General features: G+C 44.3%; 1 protein-coding gene across 2 annotated transcripts in view; it reads left to right on the forward strand.

The window, feature by feature from the left end:
• The window catches only part of map1ab (microtubule-associated protein 1Ab), a 41,361-nt gene that overhangs the window by 18,367 nt on the left and 5,869 nt on the right, over window positions 1–17,125 (forward strand). For both annotated transcript variants that reach the window (XM_060061724.1, XM_060061725.1), the window contains 3 exons: window positions 4,158–4,240; window positions 4,490–4,627; window positions 5,370–16,980. In XM_060061724.1, coding sequence (XP_059917707.1) covers window positions 4,158–4,240; window positions 4,490–4,627; window positions 5,370–16,980 — 11,832 coding nt within the window. The remainder of the gene's footprint in view (window positions 1–4,157; window positions 4,241–4,489; window positions 4,628–5,369; window positions 16,981–17,125) is intronic.

The following is a 17,125-nucleotide window of genomic DNA, read 5'->3' on the forward strand; positions in this document are numbered from 1 at the left end:
CCATTTCATCCCAGTACTTATACTAAGCATGTGTCATTTTAGTCAAATGATTATGTTTATTTGTATGTATATTATAACACGTATTTTTGGTTTTAGTTTCATGAATGCAACCACAGGTTAGAGTATAGGCTTGGGTCTTTCCTTTTTTTGCTGGCCGAAATTAAACTAAGCAGCCCAAAACCCCTAACCATTGTTTCTGTTCATAAATTAAAGGTTTTCCTCTATAATAATTTGATAATCCAACATCCCAAATACAATACACCTTGACCTCTTCTGATAGGTTCAAATTATGTATGGGATAAAAGGCTGATAAATAGTGTGATTGTTTCAAATCCAAGCCCTGTTCCTAGCATTAGCTCCTCGACCTCGCCTGCAGCAGCAGTAATTAGCATAGGCGCTTTAACTGGATCAGCTAGCAGAATGATTCATCACTGCCAAATCACAGGAAAAGGATTAGGAGCAGGAGCTTGAGTGACCCCTAACAACAATGAGCGCCTAGTGGAGAGATATATAGTTCATCTGTAGAATCCTGCATTGAAAGCCACAGGGGACACAAGAAGGATGCATAAGCTAGCACATGCTTTCTGCCTTTGGACAATGTACAATTGATTGATACATTACCCTTATAGATTTTTGACTAGTAGGTTTTAGTCTCATCTGCGTGCCATTGCAGACTTCAATGCAGCAGCAGTGACTCAGCAGTGATACGGGGCCTCCAGTCTCTTCATCAGAGGAACAGATTCCCTGGTGTGATGCATCACTTTGATGATATATAGTGAAGATGGGACCTTCAAATCGGTACTGGAATTTTTGCATTGTCTCTCCACTATCTCCAGCCCACTATCCACCACTTCATTACTAAACCAAGACAGTCAAATCACATTATTCACATTAGATTACGATCAGCGTCTGCTGTCTGCTCCAATTTATTAGTCTACGTATTCAAATACATGTTGATGTTTAATTGGATGGTGCTTGAGTTATTTAGTTCAGCTTTTTCTCTTAATTTAATTCAGAACTAATTTATTAACCGATAAGGAGATTCTGGGATTCATTCGTCAGTTTAGCACATTTGAAGTGAATTGCCTAATAATTGCACTGTTGCAACCATGGAGACACTGTTTGATGTTTTAATGAAGTGGAAATATAATTGGTTGTTTAGGCCTCCTACCTTTGGCTTGTCTTCATAGATATTACTTCATGCAGGCATCTTATATTCAGAATCAGCTATTCCCAAATCTTTTGGACCTAAAGTCATGAGTTTGGCTGTAAGGCTGGTGCATTCCGGGGTCCTGACATCCATTTCAGTTTTATGCACTATAATATCATCCCATATCATATAATTATACAGTTATGTAGTCAAAGTAACATTTTAAGGGGATTAAGGGGAATCGACCCCAAGCAGTGCCTAAGGCCAAACATTGTCGTAGATTTCAAGAACTGTGTACATTATCTTTATTTTTCTTGAATAAAGAATAGCAACGACATGTCAGGTCTTTTTTGGACCTGTTGTCTTTGAGTTCCTTGAACTTTCCTCCCACTCCCCAAGGTGTGCTAAATGTGGAGCAGTATCTGGAGCAGTGCAGTGGCTGTGCCTGGGTGGATGGGCCCACCATTAAGCTGTCTCTTTTAACAAGTGTTCTGCTTTTGGGAGTTCAGTTCAGACACAGATATTTATATCAAGCGGGTCAGTGAAAAAGGCTGAAGCAAAGCGCGTCGGGTGTGTTTTGTGTGAAAGTCCTTTCTCTGGAGCCACGAATCAAACATGAGACAGCGATGTCCGTGGGTTGAAAGGGACTGAGGTGTTTGTGATGGAAGTTCAGAGGTAGTTCAAGTTTTCAAACAATGACCCTACAACCTCAGTTAATGCTAGAGCTGTCTTGCTGAGCTGAAGGCTTTGCATCCACCACCAGAATCTGTCAGCAGTGAACTAATAATGCAAGTGCAGCACTGGGATCTGTAGAACATGAGGATCAGAAGCACAGCCTTAGGTGACGTGGTCGAACTGATGTGCTAAGCAGCTTAAGTTCTCTTTAATATGTTTTTACTTGTCAGATATCTCAACTGTCCACAGATATGGGAAGTATTTTATCAGAGAAAAATGCAAAATCTAAGCCCTAATGAGACTCCAAGTTACACTGGTGTCTCATTATGCTGTACGTAAATCCTGGATTCTCAGGGCATTCAGTAGGGATGACACTGTGACGTGGATGATGGCGTCTGGAAAAGAGAGAAGAAATATAATAATGCTGAATGGTTGCCTAGCTGAAAAATATAAGTTATATTGTGGAGATGGGAAACACTATTTTAGCCTGCCTGATGAGTTCATCTCCCAGCAGATGGCGTGTGGTGTCGTCGTGCTACTGTCGTAGTTTGTACCTTTCAATAAGATTCTCTTTATTTGTGCTTTGGTTCTTTATAATCCACACAGCAGCACTTGTACCAGGGGGTGCGGATCAGCCAGCAGCGCCTCACAGTGATCACTCTGCCGTTGTTCAAGAAGAGCAGTTTGTTCTTGTGCTATTTACACTCACTCTGTGTGATGTAGAGTTGTTGATCCTATGACTGGTTCATTGCAAACAGCATGGCATGACATCAACAGAGGGGAATTCCTGCTAAAAGCCTGCTACAAATCGATTATATGTTGTGGAAAGTTATACAATGTGGAAGTACTTTAAGGATAGTCCTCAATGCGTGCATGCTTGTTTGTAACTCTGTCCTTCCCTTTGAACGCAACACAAAGTCATTGACCTTGCGTTGAATGGATGCAGTGATGATGCTGAGCACTGGGGACGCTATCCTGGTGTCATTGTCTCCCACCTGAATTCCTATTCCATCAACTGTACACTCACAGCAGCGCACAACGATGGTGTCTGCAGAACAGGGCATCAGCCTAAACAGCCATCTCATTGGGATGTGTGTGTGTTGGGATGTTTGGGAGAACAGCAGCTTCAGAATGACTGAAGAAGGGGCTTTGTTGTCATAGTATCACATTGTACCAGTGTCAGCTAGCGCCCCCCACTCCCTCCCCCACCGGCCCCCACAGGGAGACAGATTCTAATGCAGTGCCTCTCTCTCTCTTTCACCTGATAAAGCAGATGGGGGGGGAGGGGGGGGGAGTCTCAGTGGGACACGCCCCTCCTCCCTCCTTTGCTGTGCATGCTCTCTTGATGTCATACATCAACTCATGTTGTTCAGCAAACAGAATTCATGTGTTTTGAAAGGGCTATTTGTTGTTGTTTTGCCGTATAGTTGAAGGAAACCCGCTCAGCCTCAAGTTGTATAAATATTCTTAATTTATTATACTTTTTAGGATTCACGTTGCAAATACAACATGCAATAGCGTACAAGGGAAAACCTTGGATGACCTAATTTGCCGGGGATGCAAGGGAATCTTACTACAATCGGCTCTTGCAGCTCAGTTCCCATTCTTACAAGTAATTAATAATAATTAGAATAAGAAGAAGTTGAGCCTATATGACCTAATAAATACGTATACGTCTGTAGACAAATAGGCCACCACCATAGTTGCCACCGGAAATGTTATACTTCAGGTGGCATATGACTCAAGAGCACTTATTTTTGTTTTAAACGTGGTCATTTGTTTTATTTTATCATTGTGACTGAAATCAGTCCCCAATTTAGATAAAAAAGGGGTAAAATCCTATGCTTTGCCATTCTCCCCAAAACACTATGTGAACGTTTGTGCGAATGCAGGTGGCGTTCTGTACGTGAGAAAGTTAGGCTTCCCGGATACCTATAGTCCAAACCCTCACCTGGACGGGGTATTAAATAAACCGTGGCTCGGACAGAGCTTCACTATCCACACACACCATGGCATTATACTGTAAAGTGTCTGAAAAGCTTTCTCTCGGATGCAGCAGTCACTTATTCCAGTAACAGTAAAAAAAATTGCATAGATAACTATGTTGACGATCGTATAAGATAAATTACCAAAAACCAAAAAACAAAACTGTTTTGGTTCACTGCCTCTTTAATGATTCACCTAAATTGAAATAGTAATAATGCATTCATTTAGAATGGTAAACAGAAAGTGAATAGTGACAAATTAATTTAATATCTGTATAAAGTTGTCTGCATAGTGCATACAGTTGTCTCTGTCATAGCATTGTGTTCTGTTAAATATTGTCCCACAGGGCAGAGGACTCTATACCACAGAAGTGATGTCCTAGAGACGGTTGTACTGGTCAACCCGTCAGAAGAGACGGTTACATCAGAGGTAAGGGCTGTCGTCTTCTCCAAATGGATGTTTATTTTAGAACGCCCTCATTCTGTCTCAGGCGAAAATCTATTCCGACATATTTCGTTTTTGGATTTCATTGCTTTCAATTTGAACACACATTGTGTAACTAATATCATGTTTAACACCTGAAATTCCATTTGTATATAGCAAGGTACCTGCAATTTGTTTTAGCACTTTAATTTCCTTGCTTTCTCTTATTTCTCTTTCCTCTGCCTGTCATCCCAGATCCAGTCTCTGGTCACAGACTCAGCAGGACATAAGCTCCTGGTCCTGAGCGGCCAGAGCTCAGATCACGGTGACCTTCTCCTTCAAACCGGGCTCTTCACCTACCAGACCTTTTCACAACTCCTTACTGACCCTCGGGTATGATACATGTATCACCTCTATGTACTAGTGGAAAAATGTCATTGTAATAATAGGGGATTTAATAAGAGCACACGCCATTATCAAATGTTAGAAATGTCTCGTTACTACAGTGAGAATCTTTTTTTTTTTGGCAAAGAGCCTTTTGATGCCATGTACAAACTAAACGCAACTTTGACTATGACCTATATTTTCCATTTTTCCTTATGTATTTAGCAAAACTTTCTATATTCTATTCGATTCGCCACACAATAGTATATAGAAATAGTACACACATGGGCAGTATCCAAACTTGCCACACTAAGTGACAAAACCTAGATGCAGCCCTTTAACCACCGCTTTCAGCTACTGCCCTAAGGGCAAAGGTAAAGTATCACCTATTCTAAAAACCCTTGTACCTGTGCTGTTGTCCCTTTTACCATTAAATATCTTATTCAATAAGGTCAAATACTTTTTGAAGGTGGCCTGAAAACCAGGACACAGTATTTTATGCCTACTAATTTAACCCTGAATCAACATTGAGTACCTAGTAATAGGTTTTAATGAGTCCTGTCTGGATGTGATGCCTTGTGTTTTTAATGTGCCCTTTTTTGGTGGCAGATTTTAGCACCTGCAAGCAAAGACAAATGTTTACCTTTTGCATGCAAAAAATAGACCATAAAGTATTCTCTTTTCCATTTATATTTCCTTTCATCTTATACCATAGCTAACCAGCACACATTGAAATATCTCCCTCCTGCAGGTCAGTGATTTACTGGGCAGAGTAGCACCCAAGCAGCCGGCTACACTAACTGTGTCCAGCCGTGGGGAGGTGGGCTGGAGCTCCTTGGGACAACAGAAACATCTCCAGGACTTTCTAGAATACAGAGTGAACCCTGAGCCTGTGCTGCCCAAAATGGAGGGCGTGTCCGAGTTCACAGAGTACATCTCTGAGACTGTGGACGTCCCCTCACCGTTTGACCTCTTGGAGCCACCCACCTCTGGAGGGTTCCTGAAACTTTCCAAGCCATGTTGTTACATCTTTCCCGGAGGGAGGGGAGATTCCGCCCTCTTTGCTGTGAATGGATTCAACATATTGGTGGACGGAGGCTCGGATCGCAGATCATGCTTCTGGAAGCTCGTCCGTCACTTGGACCGCATTGACTCGATACTACTCACACACATTGGAGCTGACAATCTACCAGGCATCAATGGGCTCCTTCAGCGCAAAGTAGCAGAGATGGAAGAGGAGCAGTCCCAAGGTTCCACCAATTACAGTGAGTGGATGAAGAACCTGATCTCGCCAGAACTTGGCGTTGTGTTCTTCAATGTACCAGAGAAGCTACGCATGGCTGAATCAAATCTCAAGGTCAAGCGCAGCATTGAAGAAGCCTCACTTACATTACAATATCTGAATAAACTGGGAGTGAAGCCAGAACCTCTTTGCAGAGTGGTCAGCAACACCATTGAACCCATCACCTTGTTCCACAAAATGGGAGTGGGCAAGTTAGACATGTATGTTCTGAACCCTGTAAAAGATAGTAAAGAGATGCAGTTTCTAATGCAGAAATGGGCTGGTAACAGTAAGGCAAAGACTGGTATCTTGCTCTCTAATGGCAAAGAGGGGGAAATATCTGTGCCCTATCTGACATCAGTCACAGCCTTAGTTGTTTGGCTCCCTGCCAACCCATCTGAAAAGATTGTTAGGGTGCTCTTTCCTGGAAATGCACCCCAAAACAAGATTCTGGAAGGCCTAGAGAAATTAAAGCACCTTGATTTCCTGCGTTATCCAGTAGCGACACAGAAGGACATCGCTTCAGGGACTCCACCACCTGTCATAAAACAGAGCAAGCTGAAGCAAAGAACAGACAGCAAAGAGAGTCTCAAAGCCTCTCCCAAAACCACTGCAAAACCCTCCAAGAAAGAAACTGATGGAGAAGATGAAGTTCCAGCTGCCGCAGAGGTGAAGACTGATTCTGTAAAGGACAATAAGGAAGAGAAAAAAGAGGAGAAAAAGCCCAAAACTTTGAAATCAAAGTCTGAGGTACCAGAGAAGAAGAAGCTGTTAAAGGAGAAATCCTTAAAGAGGCACTCAAAGGAAAGGACATTGAAAATGGATGAAAAAAAGGACAAGGAAAAGAAAGAGATCAAGAAAGTAAAAAAGGATGACCCCCTGAAAAAAGATGAAAAGAAGGATGGAAAGATTAAAGATGCTAAGAAGAAAGACGCATCTAAGCCCGAGCTGAGAAAGATTACAAAGCCTGACCTGAAACCTCTGACACCAGAGGTAAGGAAGACCTTGCACAAAGCTAAAGTTTCAAGTAAAGCCAAGACTGGCAAAGTCAAAGCAACCAAGGCACAGCCTGCTGAACCTAAACCAGTGGAGAAACCAGTTGCAGAAACTGAACAGCCTACGACAATACAGAATGGAACTACTGAAGGCCTGTCTGCCTCATCCAGCCCAGAAGATCTTACCAAGGCTTTTGAAGATCTAAAGCAAACAGGAACTGTATCCTCAGAACAACTTGAAATTGCTGAAGTTGCAGAGGAGCCAACAGCACAAGAAACCAAATCGGAAATTCTACCTAGCACCTTGTCTTCTGAAAAGGTATTGGCCTCAGAAGTAAAGGCAGAGGCTGATGCTGGAGTTGAAGATAAACAATCAAACCAAGTGAGAGAGGAAGAATTAGAGGCTGAAAAGTTTGAGGATGAAGGAGCAGCCATTGATGATGAGGTGGAGGATGAGGAGGAGGAAGAGGGTGATTCCCCAACTGCTCAAAGGGAAGCAGCAGAGGAAGAGGAAGACATGGGCATAGGAGAAGAAGAAGATGATACCCTTGATAGGAAGCACGAAGTAGAAGAAATGGAGAAAGCAAAGCTTTCTACTATGTTGGAAAAAGAAGACTTCAAACTGGCTCTTTCCAAGGAGGAGGAAGAGGAGGCAGAAGATGAAGCTATTGAAAAGGCAGAGTTAGAGGAGGTAGAAGACTTGGATGTAATAGCAGACGAGGAGATCAAGGACAAACCTGAAGATACGGAATTGGACCACATCAGCCAGGTGGTTGAACAACACAAGGCAACCGAGTTTGGAGCTTCAGCCAAAGAGGATGACGATGAGGAAGGATACCTGTCACATGTTGATGGAGCCACAGCTCCGATAACCTCAGTGGCTCAAGAGGCTGGTGTCGCTGCTGCCTACATTCAAGATGATAATATTCCTGCTGCAGAACCTATTTCCTACATTCAAGATGAGACTATTCCTGGGTACTCTGAGACAGAGCAGACCATCTCTGATGAGGAGATTCATGAAGAGGCAGAGGACAGAATACCACACCTTCAGTATGATGTTGGTACCTATGACATCTCTGTTCCAGACCAGACTGGCTCCTTTGTAAATATTCATGGAATGAAAGAGATACAAGCTGCTGCCGTGTCAGATAAAGGTTTTATGCCTGGTATACAGGAGCAGGTGTCTGCGTATACCAACATCATTGCTGCTCCATTGGCAGAAGAAGAGCATGTGTCCTCTGCGACCTCCATTACAGAGTATGACAAAATATCCTCACTGCCAACCTCTATTGCCGAAGACCTGGCGCCGGCCGTAGCACCACAAATTGAAGAAATATGTAAAAGCTCTTTAGAAATGGATACTGTGAAAAGTGTTTCCCTTCCAAAACTGACTGAGGCAAACCAGGGAACCAAGGACGTCCCATACTCCGCTGGGAATGTGTCACCAATATCCTCTTTGGAGGATGACAAGTGCTCCAAGTCTCCATCTGACGACGCAAACCGTGGTTTCTCTGGCGTAAGCACAGATGCTGAAGTTACTGAAGCTCATAGTGAGGAAGAAGAGGATGAGGAGGAAGAAGACCAGACTCCCAACATTGACATGTCACTTGAAAAACTTCAAGAGAGCTATGCCCGCCCACAACTATTGAAGGACAAAGAAACGCGCATTGAACCCACCCGTGATTTAAGTTCAAAACCGGTTGATAGCAAACCTGTGCACCCACCAGTAGAAGAGGAATGCGTGCATTCAATTGCTGCCAAGGAAGTTTCCTCTGTTGTGCCCACAAGGCCATTTGGATCAGGTTCTATAACTTCAGAGAGTGAGGAGCGCTGCTTTAGTCCAGACGACAGCACTGTGAAGATGGCTTCACCACCACACTCTGGCCCCCAAAGTCCAGCTCATTCTCCACTACGCCACTCACCAGTCAGATCCTTCCCTGAGCAAGAGTCGCAAACACAAGAACATATTCCTGATGTTGTCGTCAAGGGTGAGGACCGTGCTGCAAAGAAAGATGATACAGACATAGAAGTAAAGACACACACGGTAGAAATAGAACAAGCAGGTCCAAAAAAGTCAGAAGGGTTGTCACCAACGCTAGATAAATCATTTGAGGTCTCCAAAGAGGTTGCAGAGCCAGAGAAAACAATTTCCCAATTGTCAAAAGGAAAAGACAAGCTTGAAGAGAAAATTCATCCTACTGCTGCAGCAATAACAGAGAAAGCTGATGCCACCCTGTTAGTAAAGGATTCTACCACTGAAGTCCTTCTGAGTGAACAACTGCCCACACAAAGTGAGATTGAAACGGAAAGAGAACCTCACCACATTGGACCTATAGTGGCTGTTCCAGGTCAACCTCCAGTTGCTGATGATAAGCATCATGGTGAAGAGGATGCTCAATCTGTCATAAAGGTCATTCATGAAGAACAAGATAAAAAGATAGCCGATCAGAAAACATGCAATGTGGAGGAAATTGAGGATGACAAAAAACAGACACATAACATACCCGAAGAGAGTTTTGAGATCAAACCGATTAAAGATGAGAGGAAAGAAAAAGATTTAGAAGTCATTGGGCTTGCCAAAGAAGCACAAAAGGAACAGGATGATTGTTTGGATGTTGAACCCATTAAAACTGGGATTGATATTAAAAAGGCTGGGATTGAAAAGGAGCCTAATGCTGAGACGACATGTCTCAAAGATGAAGTACAGGAGAGAGATACAAAAGAAGACAATGTGTCTGATATTCAACACATCGAAGAGAGAGAGGACAAAAAAGAAGCAGATAGGGATGCTAATTCAAATGTTCAACCCATCGAAGATAAAAATTGGATGGAAAAAGACCAAACACCTCATCTTAAACCAGTTCAAGAGGAGCTCAAGGAGAAAGAAACAGACTTTAAACCTGCTGCTGTACCAGTCATAGAGGAGAAGAAAAAGGAGGCAGCCATCACTGACACGCCTGATATTAAACCGATAAACAATATGGAGGGAAAGCAGATGGAAAAGGATGCAGAAACATTTGACAACCAGGAGGAAGACAAAGCGATGAAATTAGGTGATACATTGGATGTTCCCCTTTCCACAGAGGTTCCCCTTTCCAAGGAGGATGAAACATCCAACAAAACAAACATAACAGAGGAAAGAAAGGAAAATAAGGATGAGGCCTCTGATGTCAAACTAACAACTGACGATAAGAAGGACCAGGAAAAGGATGAAGATGATACTTCTACCATCAAACCTACACTCATACCCGACACTTTAGTTGCAGCCAAAGAGGAAAGCCTTTCCTCTAAATCAGTCATCATTGAGGAAAACAGTAAAGATAAGTCTTCTACTGTTAAATTGGTCACAGAAGAAAAGGACCAAGGTATTGATACTTCTACAATTATTTCTACAGAAAAGGATGGGCAGGCTTTCAGCAAGAGTGATAGCTGTGCTGCTGAACCAGCCATAGTCGAACAAAAACTGGTCATGGATGATGATATTCTTATTAAACCATCTACACAAGAGGACAAAGATCAAGAGAATAGTAAAACGGAGAGTGCTCCAGTCAAACCTCCAGAGATGGTCGAGGGTTTCAATCTGAATGTGGATACAACTTGTGGCTTCAAATCACCTACCATGGATTCCAAACAGGAATTTAGAGATGAGAGCATTACTGATCCTACCACTACTGTTAAACATCCTTATTTAACAGGTGATGATGATGAAGCAAATACAGAGGATTTTAATGCTACAACACCATCCAATGAAAACGTGCAAGGCAGTACTTCAGATACAGAGCACACTATTCAGCCAGAGAGTGAGAAAGAAACGAAGACAGAAGCCATGTGTGTTGCTTCAACTGTAGAAGAAGAAAAGGAGTCATCAATGACTAGTGGGGAAACTTCCACAGTTAAACCAATAAAGGAAGAAGGAAAGGACATTTCACCAGACATTTCAACAGTATCCTCCATCAAGGAGAAGGAAAGTAAAGATGTTTTCTCTCATATCATACTCAGCAAAGAGGATGAGAAAGATGCCAGTCCAGATAAAGAGAAAACAGATGTGAAAGTGCTCATAGAGGACAAAGACAAGGGAAAAGAAGCTCTGTCTGTTAAGGATGAAGAATTAAACATAAATAAAGTAGATAGTTCTGATATCAAACCCATAATGCAGGAGGCCGTAGCAACACAACAGGAAGCCATAGAGCTCAAAGAAAAAGAGGACGAAGAGGAGAGCACAGCAGAGTTAAAAACAAGTGACATTTCTTCTAGTTCAACCACCGAAAATGTTAAAGCTATTATCGAAGAAGTAGAAGAAAAACATATACAAAAGAATGAGGGACAAGAGAGAGAAATATTTGCCCAAGCTACTATTGTGACCGATAAAATTCTAGTAAAGCAGACATCTGATTCCACAGACGACGGTAAAGAGTCACATTCAGGAGGAGAGGCAGGCCTAGAGATGCATTCTCCCTCTGATATTTCACAAACTGAGCTAAAAGACGCTGCACCCCAATCTGATGAGAAAAAGGATTCATGTGTCTCTGAAGAAAAGGGAGCTAAGGAGGAAAGACCTCTAAAGACTGATTCTCTAGCCTCCACTCCAACAAAGTCAGAGGAAACATTTGAAGATACAGCTTCTGCATTAACTCAGGGTCAGAAGAGAGAGGTATATGAAACTCATGCTGCAGCCCACAGGAGCCACAAAGAAGAGGCTTTGCAAGATAAGGAAGCAAAGGATATCACCACTGAGGATGAACAGAAGGAAATAGAAAAAGACGATACTCATGTGGCTGAGCTGACTAAAGAACAAAAAATGGAGAAAGAGCATGAAAAGGAATACACATATGAAGCAGAAGGTAGCAGAGTTACGAAAGAGGATCCTAACATAGATGAAGGAGAAACATCTGTTTGCCAAGGAAAAGATAACATCGCCTCTGAGGCTGCGGTGGACATAGAAAAGTATGACCAACATGAAGTTGACTGCACCAAAGAGGAAAAGTGGGAGAAAGAAGAGGTACAAGAGAAGGACAAGACCATTAAATGTACAGCACCTGATCAACCAGGGATACTATCCAAGCCTGCATTCGTGGTCCAGTCTTCTGATGAAGACAGAGAGGATGAAGAGGAAGAAGTAATTTGCATGGGTGGGGCAGGTTCTAGACCTTTGTCAGTAGAGCAAAAACAATCTGAGCATGACATCTCTGCTGAACCGCTCTCATTTGAAACATCACAGAAAGTGGCAAGTGAGAAAACGCACGACACAATACCTTTAAAGACTGCAGTGACTATACCTACACTGACAATGCAGGAACCCTCTGTTGATGAAGACATCAAAGAGTTTGGGAAAGAGCTAAAATATGCACCAGAACCAAATAAAGATATGGAGACTGAAGTTAGCCCTGCACCACTTACCATGCAAGCAAGTGTGGTTACATCAGAAGAGGAACCCACCTCAAGCGTGGTAATTTCAAGACAAGAACGGGATTGTTCTGTCCCTAGCTCTAAAGATATACCAATAACAGACTCCCAATCGACAGAAAGCAGGCCCATTCCATCAGCATTATCAAGCACTGACAGCCAACCCAAAAACTTAGCACTTATTACCACTGAAAGCAAAGTCAATAAGGATAAGCATCCCCAAACTGAGAACCAAGCTTGTGATCAGATTCCTGACAAAAAGCCAAAAGACGACTTTTCAAACGAGCACGAAAAACCAGTAAAGGAGGCAGAGAGGGAAATGGAAGGAGAGCGAGAGGTTGCATCTCCCGGATTACCGCAACCTTGTTCTTATTTTGTGTTGGATAAAGATTCTGAGAGTGTGACAGATGTCCTTGAACAGGCAGGTGCGGTCGGAGCTGAGAGCATTGATAAAATAAACCTAAGGACCGAAGGAGTAAGCGAGAGCCAACCAGTGGAAAAGCAAGAGTTCAGTGTCTCTAAGTATGATCCATATGAAAAGCCTGTCCTCAGAGACCAGGATTCCAGGAGAGAAGGTGATGTTTCCCCAATTTTTGCTCCACCCTCTGACTTTGGCATTGATGACAACAGGAGAGCCAGCGAGGCAGAGTGCAGTAGAACCGTGTCCCTTCTTGATGACCAATGCAAAGACGAACCGCTGTCTTTCAGTAGGGTTGACTACAGCCCAGTGTCCCTTACGGAGAGCGAAAGAAGTAGCCACCACAGTCAGAGTGCCTCTCCAATCTATGAAGACAGAGAAAAGGGCCAAGAAGAAGAGAGTGAAAGAGAAGAAAGACCAGCCACACCTTTTGTTGAGAGGAGCTTCTCGCCAACAGATATTCAGGACAACAAAATGGCCCAGGCTGCCGAGTATCGCACCTGTGCCTTTAACCTCAAAGAGGACAAACCGGAGAAATCTGAGAAAGAGAAGGAAGGGGGCGAGGAAATCCCTGCTTCAGTCACCCAAACAAGTTCCGTTGGAGAGAGGGAAAGGGACAGTGTTTCTGTCAGTTTAGCAGAGCAATCACTCAGAGAAGATACATCCTCATCCTTATGGGGCCAATCCAGCCCTGGTCACCAAGTACCAACAGCCACCTTGCCTTTGGAAAAATTCACTGAGAAGGAAACAACAGAAAAAGGGAGGCAACATGCAACTGCAGAGTCATCAAAAGAGAAAAATAAATCATCTGATACTGAAGAAGAAGGATCTCCTTCAGGCCGATACTCTCCAGCAGAGAAAGACATTTTACCTCAGCGAATATCACCGGGTGAGACAGAGGACACTGCAAGCTTTTCAAGTGTTGCTCCTGGTGCCTCTTTCATGGGCCCTCAAATAGATGACAATGTCCTCACATCTGACCGGGGTCAAGTTGGCACTTCTGGCATGCAGGACTTTTCAGAGAGGAAAGAAAGGTTTGATAGTGGCATAGACAAGAGGTTGCTCGTGGAAGGAGAAGATTTTGATGATGATGAGGAGGAGGATGAGGAGGACGAAGGGGAGGAAGAAGAAGATGGAGAGGTTGCCAGTGATGCAGATATCGAGAAAGGGGCTAAAGAGAAATCGGAGAAAGAAATTTGCAGGCTCGCTTCTGATGATGCTGACACACAGAAAGAAGACTCAACTGGAGTAATGCAGACTCAACGTATCCCTTCAGCTGGGGAAACGGTCAGCAGTAATGCAGCTGAGGATGCTTCTACTTCCAGAGTTGTTGACACCAATGAATGCTTAGCTCCAATTTCGGAATTATCTTCGATGTCTTTAAAAAATGAACCATATATAACCACAGCTACTTCCAAACCTACTGAGACAAAGAAGGAAGATATGCAAATAGAGACACCCACACCAGAACTCCAGACAGCAACTCATGACCCCACCATCTTAAAGCTTTCTGAAACCATGAAAGACGATAAAGACAAAGTAACTCCTTTATCACTAAGTACACTCAAAACTACAGCAGAATCTACTGCTACAGAGCTTGCAAGTCAGAACAAAGAAGATACAGACTTTCAGTGTGATCCTCAGCCTGTCTCTTTCAAACAAGTGAGTACAGCTGAGGATACTCTTGCCTCTCAAGTGCTTGAGTCAAAATCAGCCAAGGAATCTCAATTACCAGAAGTATGCTTCCTCACGAAAGAAGAACCCAGTGAGCCAATGTCTGGAAGTGGTTTGACAACCAGCACTGTTCTAACAGACAGTAAAGGGTCGTCACCAAAGTCTCCAGTTAGTGCCTCCCCTGTTCTTCAAGAAAGCTATGCTGTTCTTGGCCAGTGCAAACCATCTGATCATTCCTACAGTAAAGATCATCAAGTTGAAGTGAAGGACAGAGAAGAAGCTAGGAAGCCCTCAGAGTCCCTCGTATTGCATTCAAGTGAGGAAAACCAGGGAGATGAAGTCCAAAAGCTGTCACCGAGTTCAGATGACAATGCAGACAGAACAGAGACACACAGGGAATCTGCCTCATCCGCAAGCACTTTTACAACTATAACTTACTCCTCTTCTACATTCTCCTCTACATCACATAGTTACTCTTCAACAGCCGCCGCTTCTGTTTCTTCTAGTCGAATCCTCGGTGAGGAGATTACATTAGATAAGTCAATGACAAGTTCTGGTCCTGAAGAGTCTGGTGCTACTTTAATTAAGGAGGAGATGCCTTCTGGTGAAGCCCATAGAGATGGGTACATGGAAGTGGTTCAGAAGTCTCCTACAACTGCATCCAGTGTTCCAGAGTGGTTGACTGCTTCCAATGAGACAGAATCAGTCAGCAAAGAGAGCACTGATGCCTTAGAACCAAAAATCCTAGCATCTGTGCCACCTCTACAAAGTACTCAACCAGACAAACCACCGGGGGATCTATCTATATCAGGAGCCCTTGTTGATGTTTCCCTGATACAAAGGGCTGAATCTCCGGACACATTGTGCCTAGGTCCATCCGCAAAAATTGAATCCCACGCATTTGAAATGGAAGTTGTAGTTCAACCCTGTCCTATTGAATGTCTAAAAACGACAGTAACTGGGCAAGATTCACCGTCTTCTCCCACTGAATCATATGCAATAGAAGGAATTACTACAGAGACAAAGACAGTCACTGTAACCTCTGCTACTAGTGTAGTTCCCCGAACTGATGTGACTATGTTAACCACTGAACAGACAACCACTGTAAGCCCCAATGAACCATATTATGGAGACATCAAAACTCCATATGACACACAGGACCTGACCAAAACAAATGAGGGACTGCAACCCCAGACCCTCATCGCAGAGCCTCAAGAAGGCTCAGGTTCAAGAGGGTCCGGCATTGGACAGATTCAACTCTTACAGGGGGCCCCAGAGAAAGATGAAGTCAAAGAAAACACCGAAATTGATCAGAAGCAATGTGAACATGTATTAGATGGCCAAACAAGTGAATGTAGCAAAGTAGAGGACAGTAAAGATACTGCTGACTCCAAAGCAGAAAGTTGCAGGAAAGAAGACCCGGAGGTTACCACGTTAGCCATGCCACTTGAGAAGCTAGCCCTTAGGAGAAAAAGTAGCTTATCTGACTGGGAGATGCTGCAGAAGCCCGAAAGCTTCCCAACCGCCCCTCCTCCAGGTTATGGGGACGACGACGAAGAGACACTGGAGCCAATGGAGTGGATGTCCACTCTACACAGCTCCTCTTCATCTTCCACTAAGGTTGCACAACAAATAGAGACATCTGGCGCTGTGGGCAGTCAATCTGACCGCCCCTCTGACCTGTTTGCGGGAGCACCATCGTCCTCCTTCTCTCCTCCCGGATCCTCCTCGTGTGAGTACGCCCACCGAAAGGGGGAGCTCTCTCCCTCGTTCATCAACCCCAACCTCCACCAGCTGTCCAGTGACGAAACTGAGGAGGACAAAAAAAGCGATTGTTCCCAAGAGGGGGATGAAGACGATCGCGAGCAGCACTCTCTAAAAAGGCGATCTCACAAGCAGAGGCGCCACCACGCTCAGACTCCCAGTGGAGAAACTGGACCGGGGACACACCCGTTGCCAGGCACCATGTCGTCTGGGTTGGCCGCGACGCTAGCCGGGGAGGAAACGCCTCCGACCAGCGCGAGCGAATCACTGCCCTCGCAGTCCGACTCAGACGTTCCCCCGGAGACAGAGGAGTGCCCGTCCATCACGGCAGAGGGGAACTTGGACTCGGACGAGGACGCAGAACATCTACCCGTGGACAAAACGTCCGCCTCCGGAGCTGGAGGGGGCCATCAACCCCCTTCCCCTCGGTCGGCCCAGAAGACACAGGACCCTCTTCCTGCACCCATGAAGGACCCCTCCCCGGACCCTCCACGTCCAGATGTCTGCATGGTGGACCCTGAGGCCCTTCTCAAGGACCACATCAGCACGGAGAAACCCCTCAAGAAAGAGCACAAGACGACCAAGGTCCTCAGGAAGAGCAAACCCAAGTCAGCCTCTCCTGCTCGGAAGGGGGAGGGAAGGAAGAGGTCCACTACCCCGGTGAAGCAGAGCACCAAGGAGGGCAGCTCATCGCGCTCCGCCTCTTTAAGGAGGAGGGACACCGAGAGAGGCTCTCGGCTGCTCAAGATGTCCGAGACTCAAGGGTCTCGCACGGATATAAACAACCCTGGAAAGCTCTTGGTCAATGGTGTGAAAAGCAGTCCAGGTCTGTTAGTGTTTTCTTTGTCACATAATTACTGTCATAATACAGCTTGGGTTGGTTAGCTAAAAATAGTCCAGGGGATGTTATCGGAAATCTGGAATTTTCACTCAGGGTTTTCAGGTGGAATCATTTTCCCAGTGATGTTCTC

This window comes from Gadus macrocephalus, chromosome 9, assembly GCF_031168955.1.
Source record: "Gadus macrocephalus chromosome 9, ASM3116895v1".
Lineage (NCBI taxonomy): Eukaryota > Metazoa > Chordata > Actinopteri > Gadiformes > Gadidae > Gadus > Gadus macrocephalus.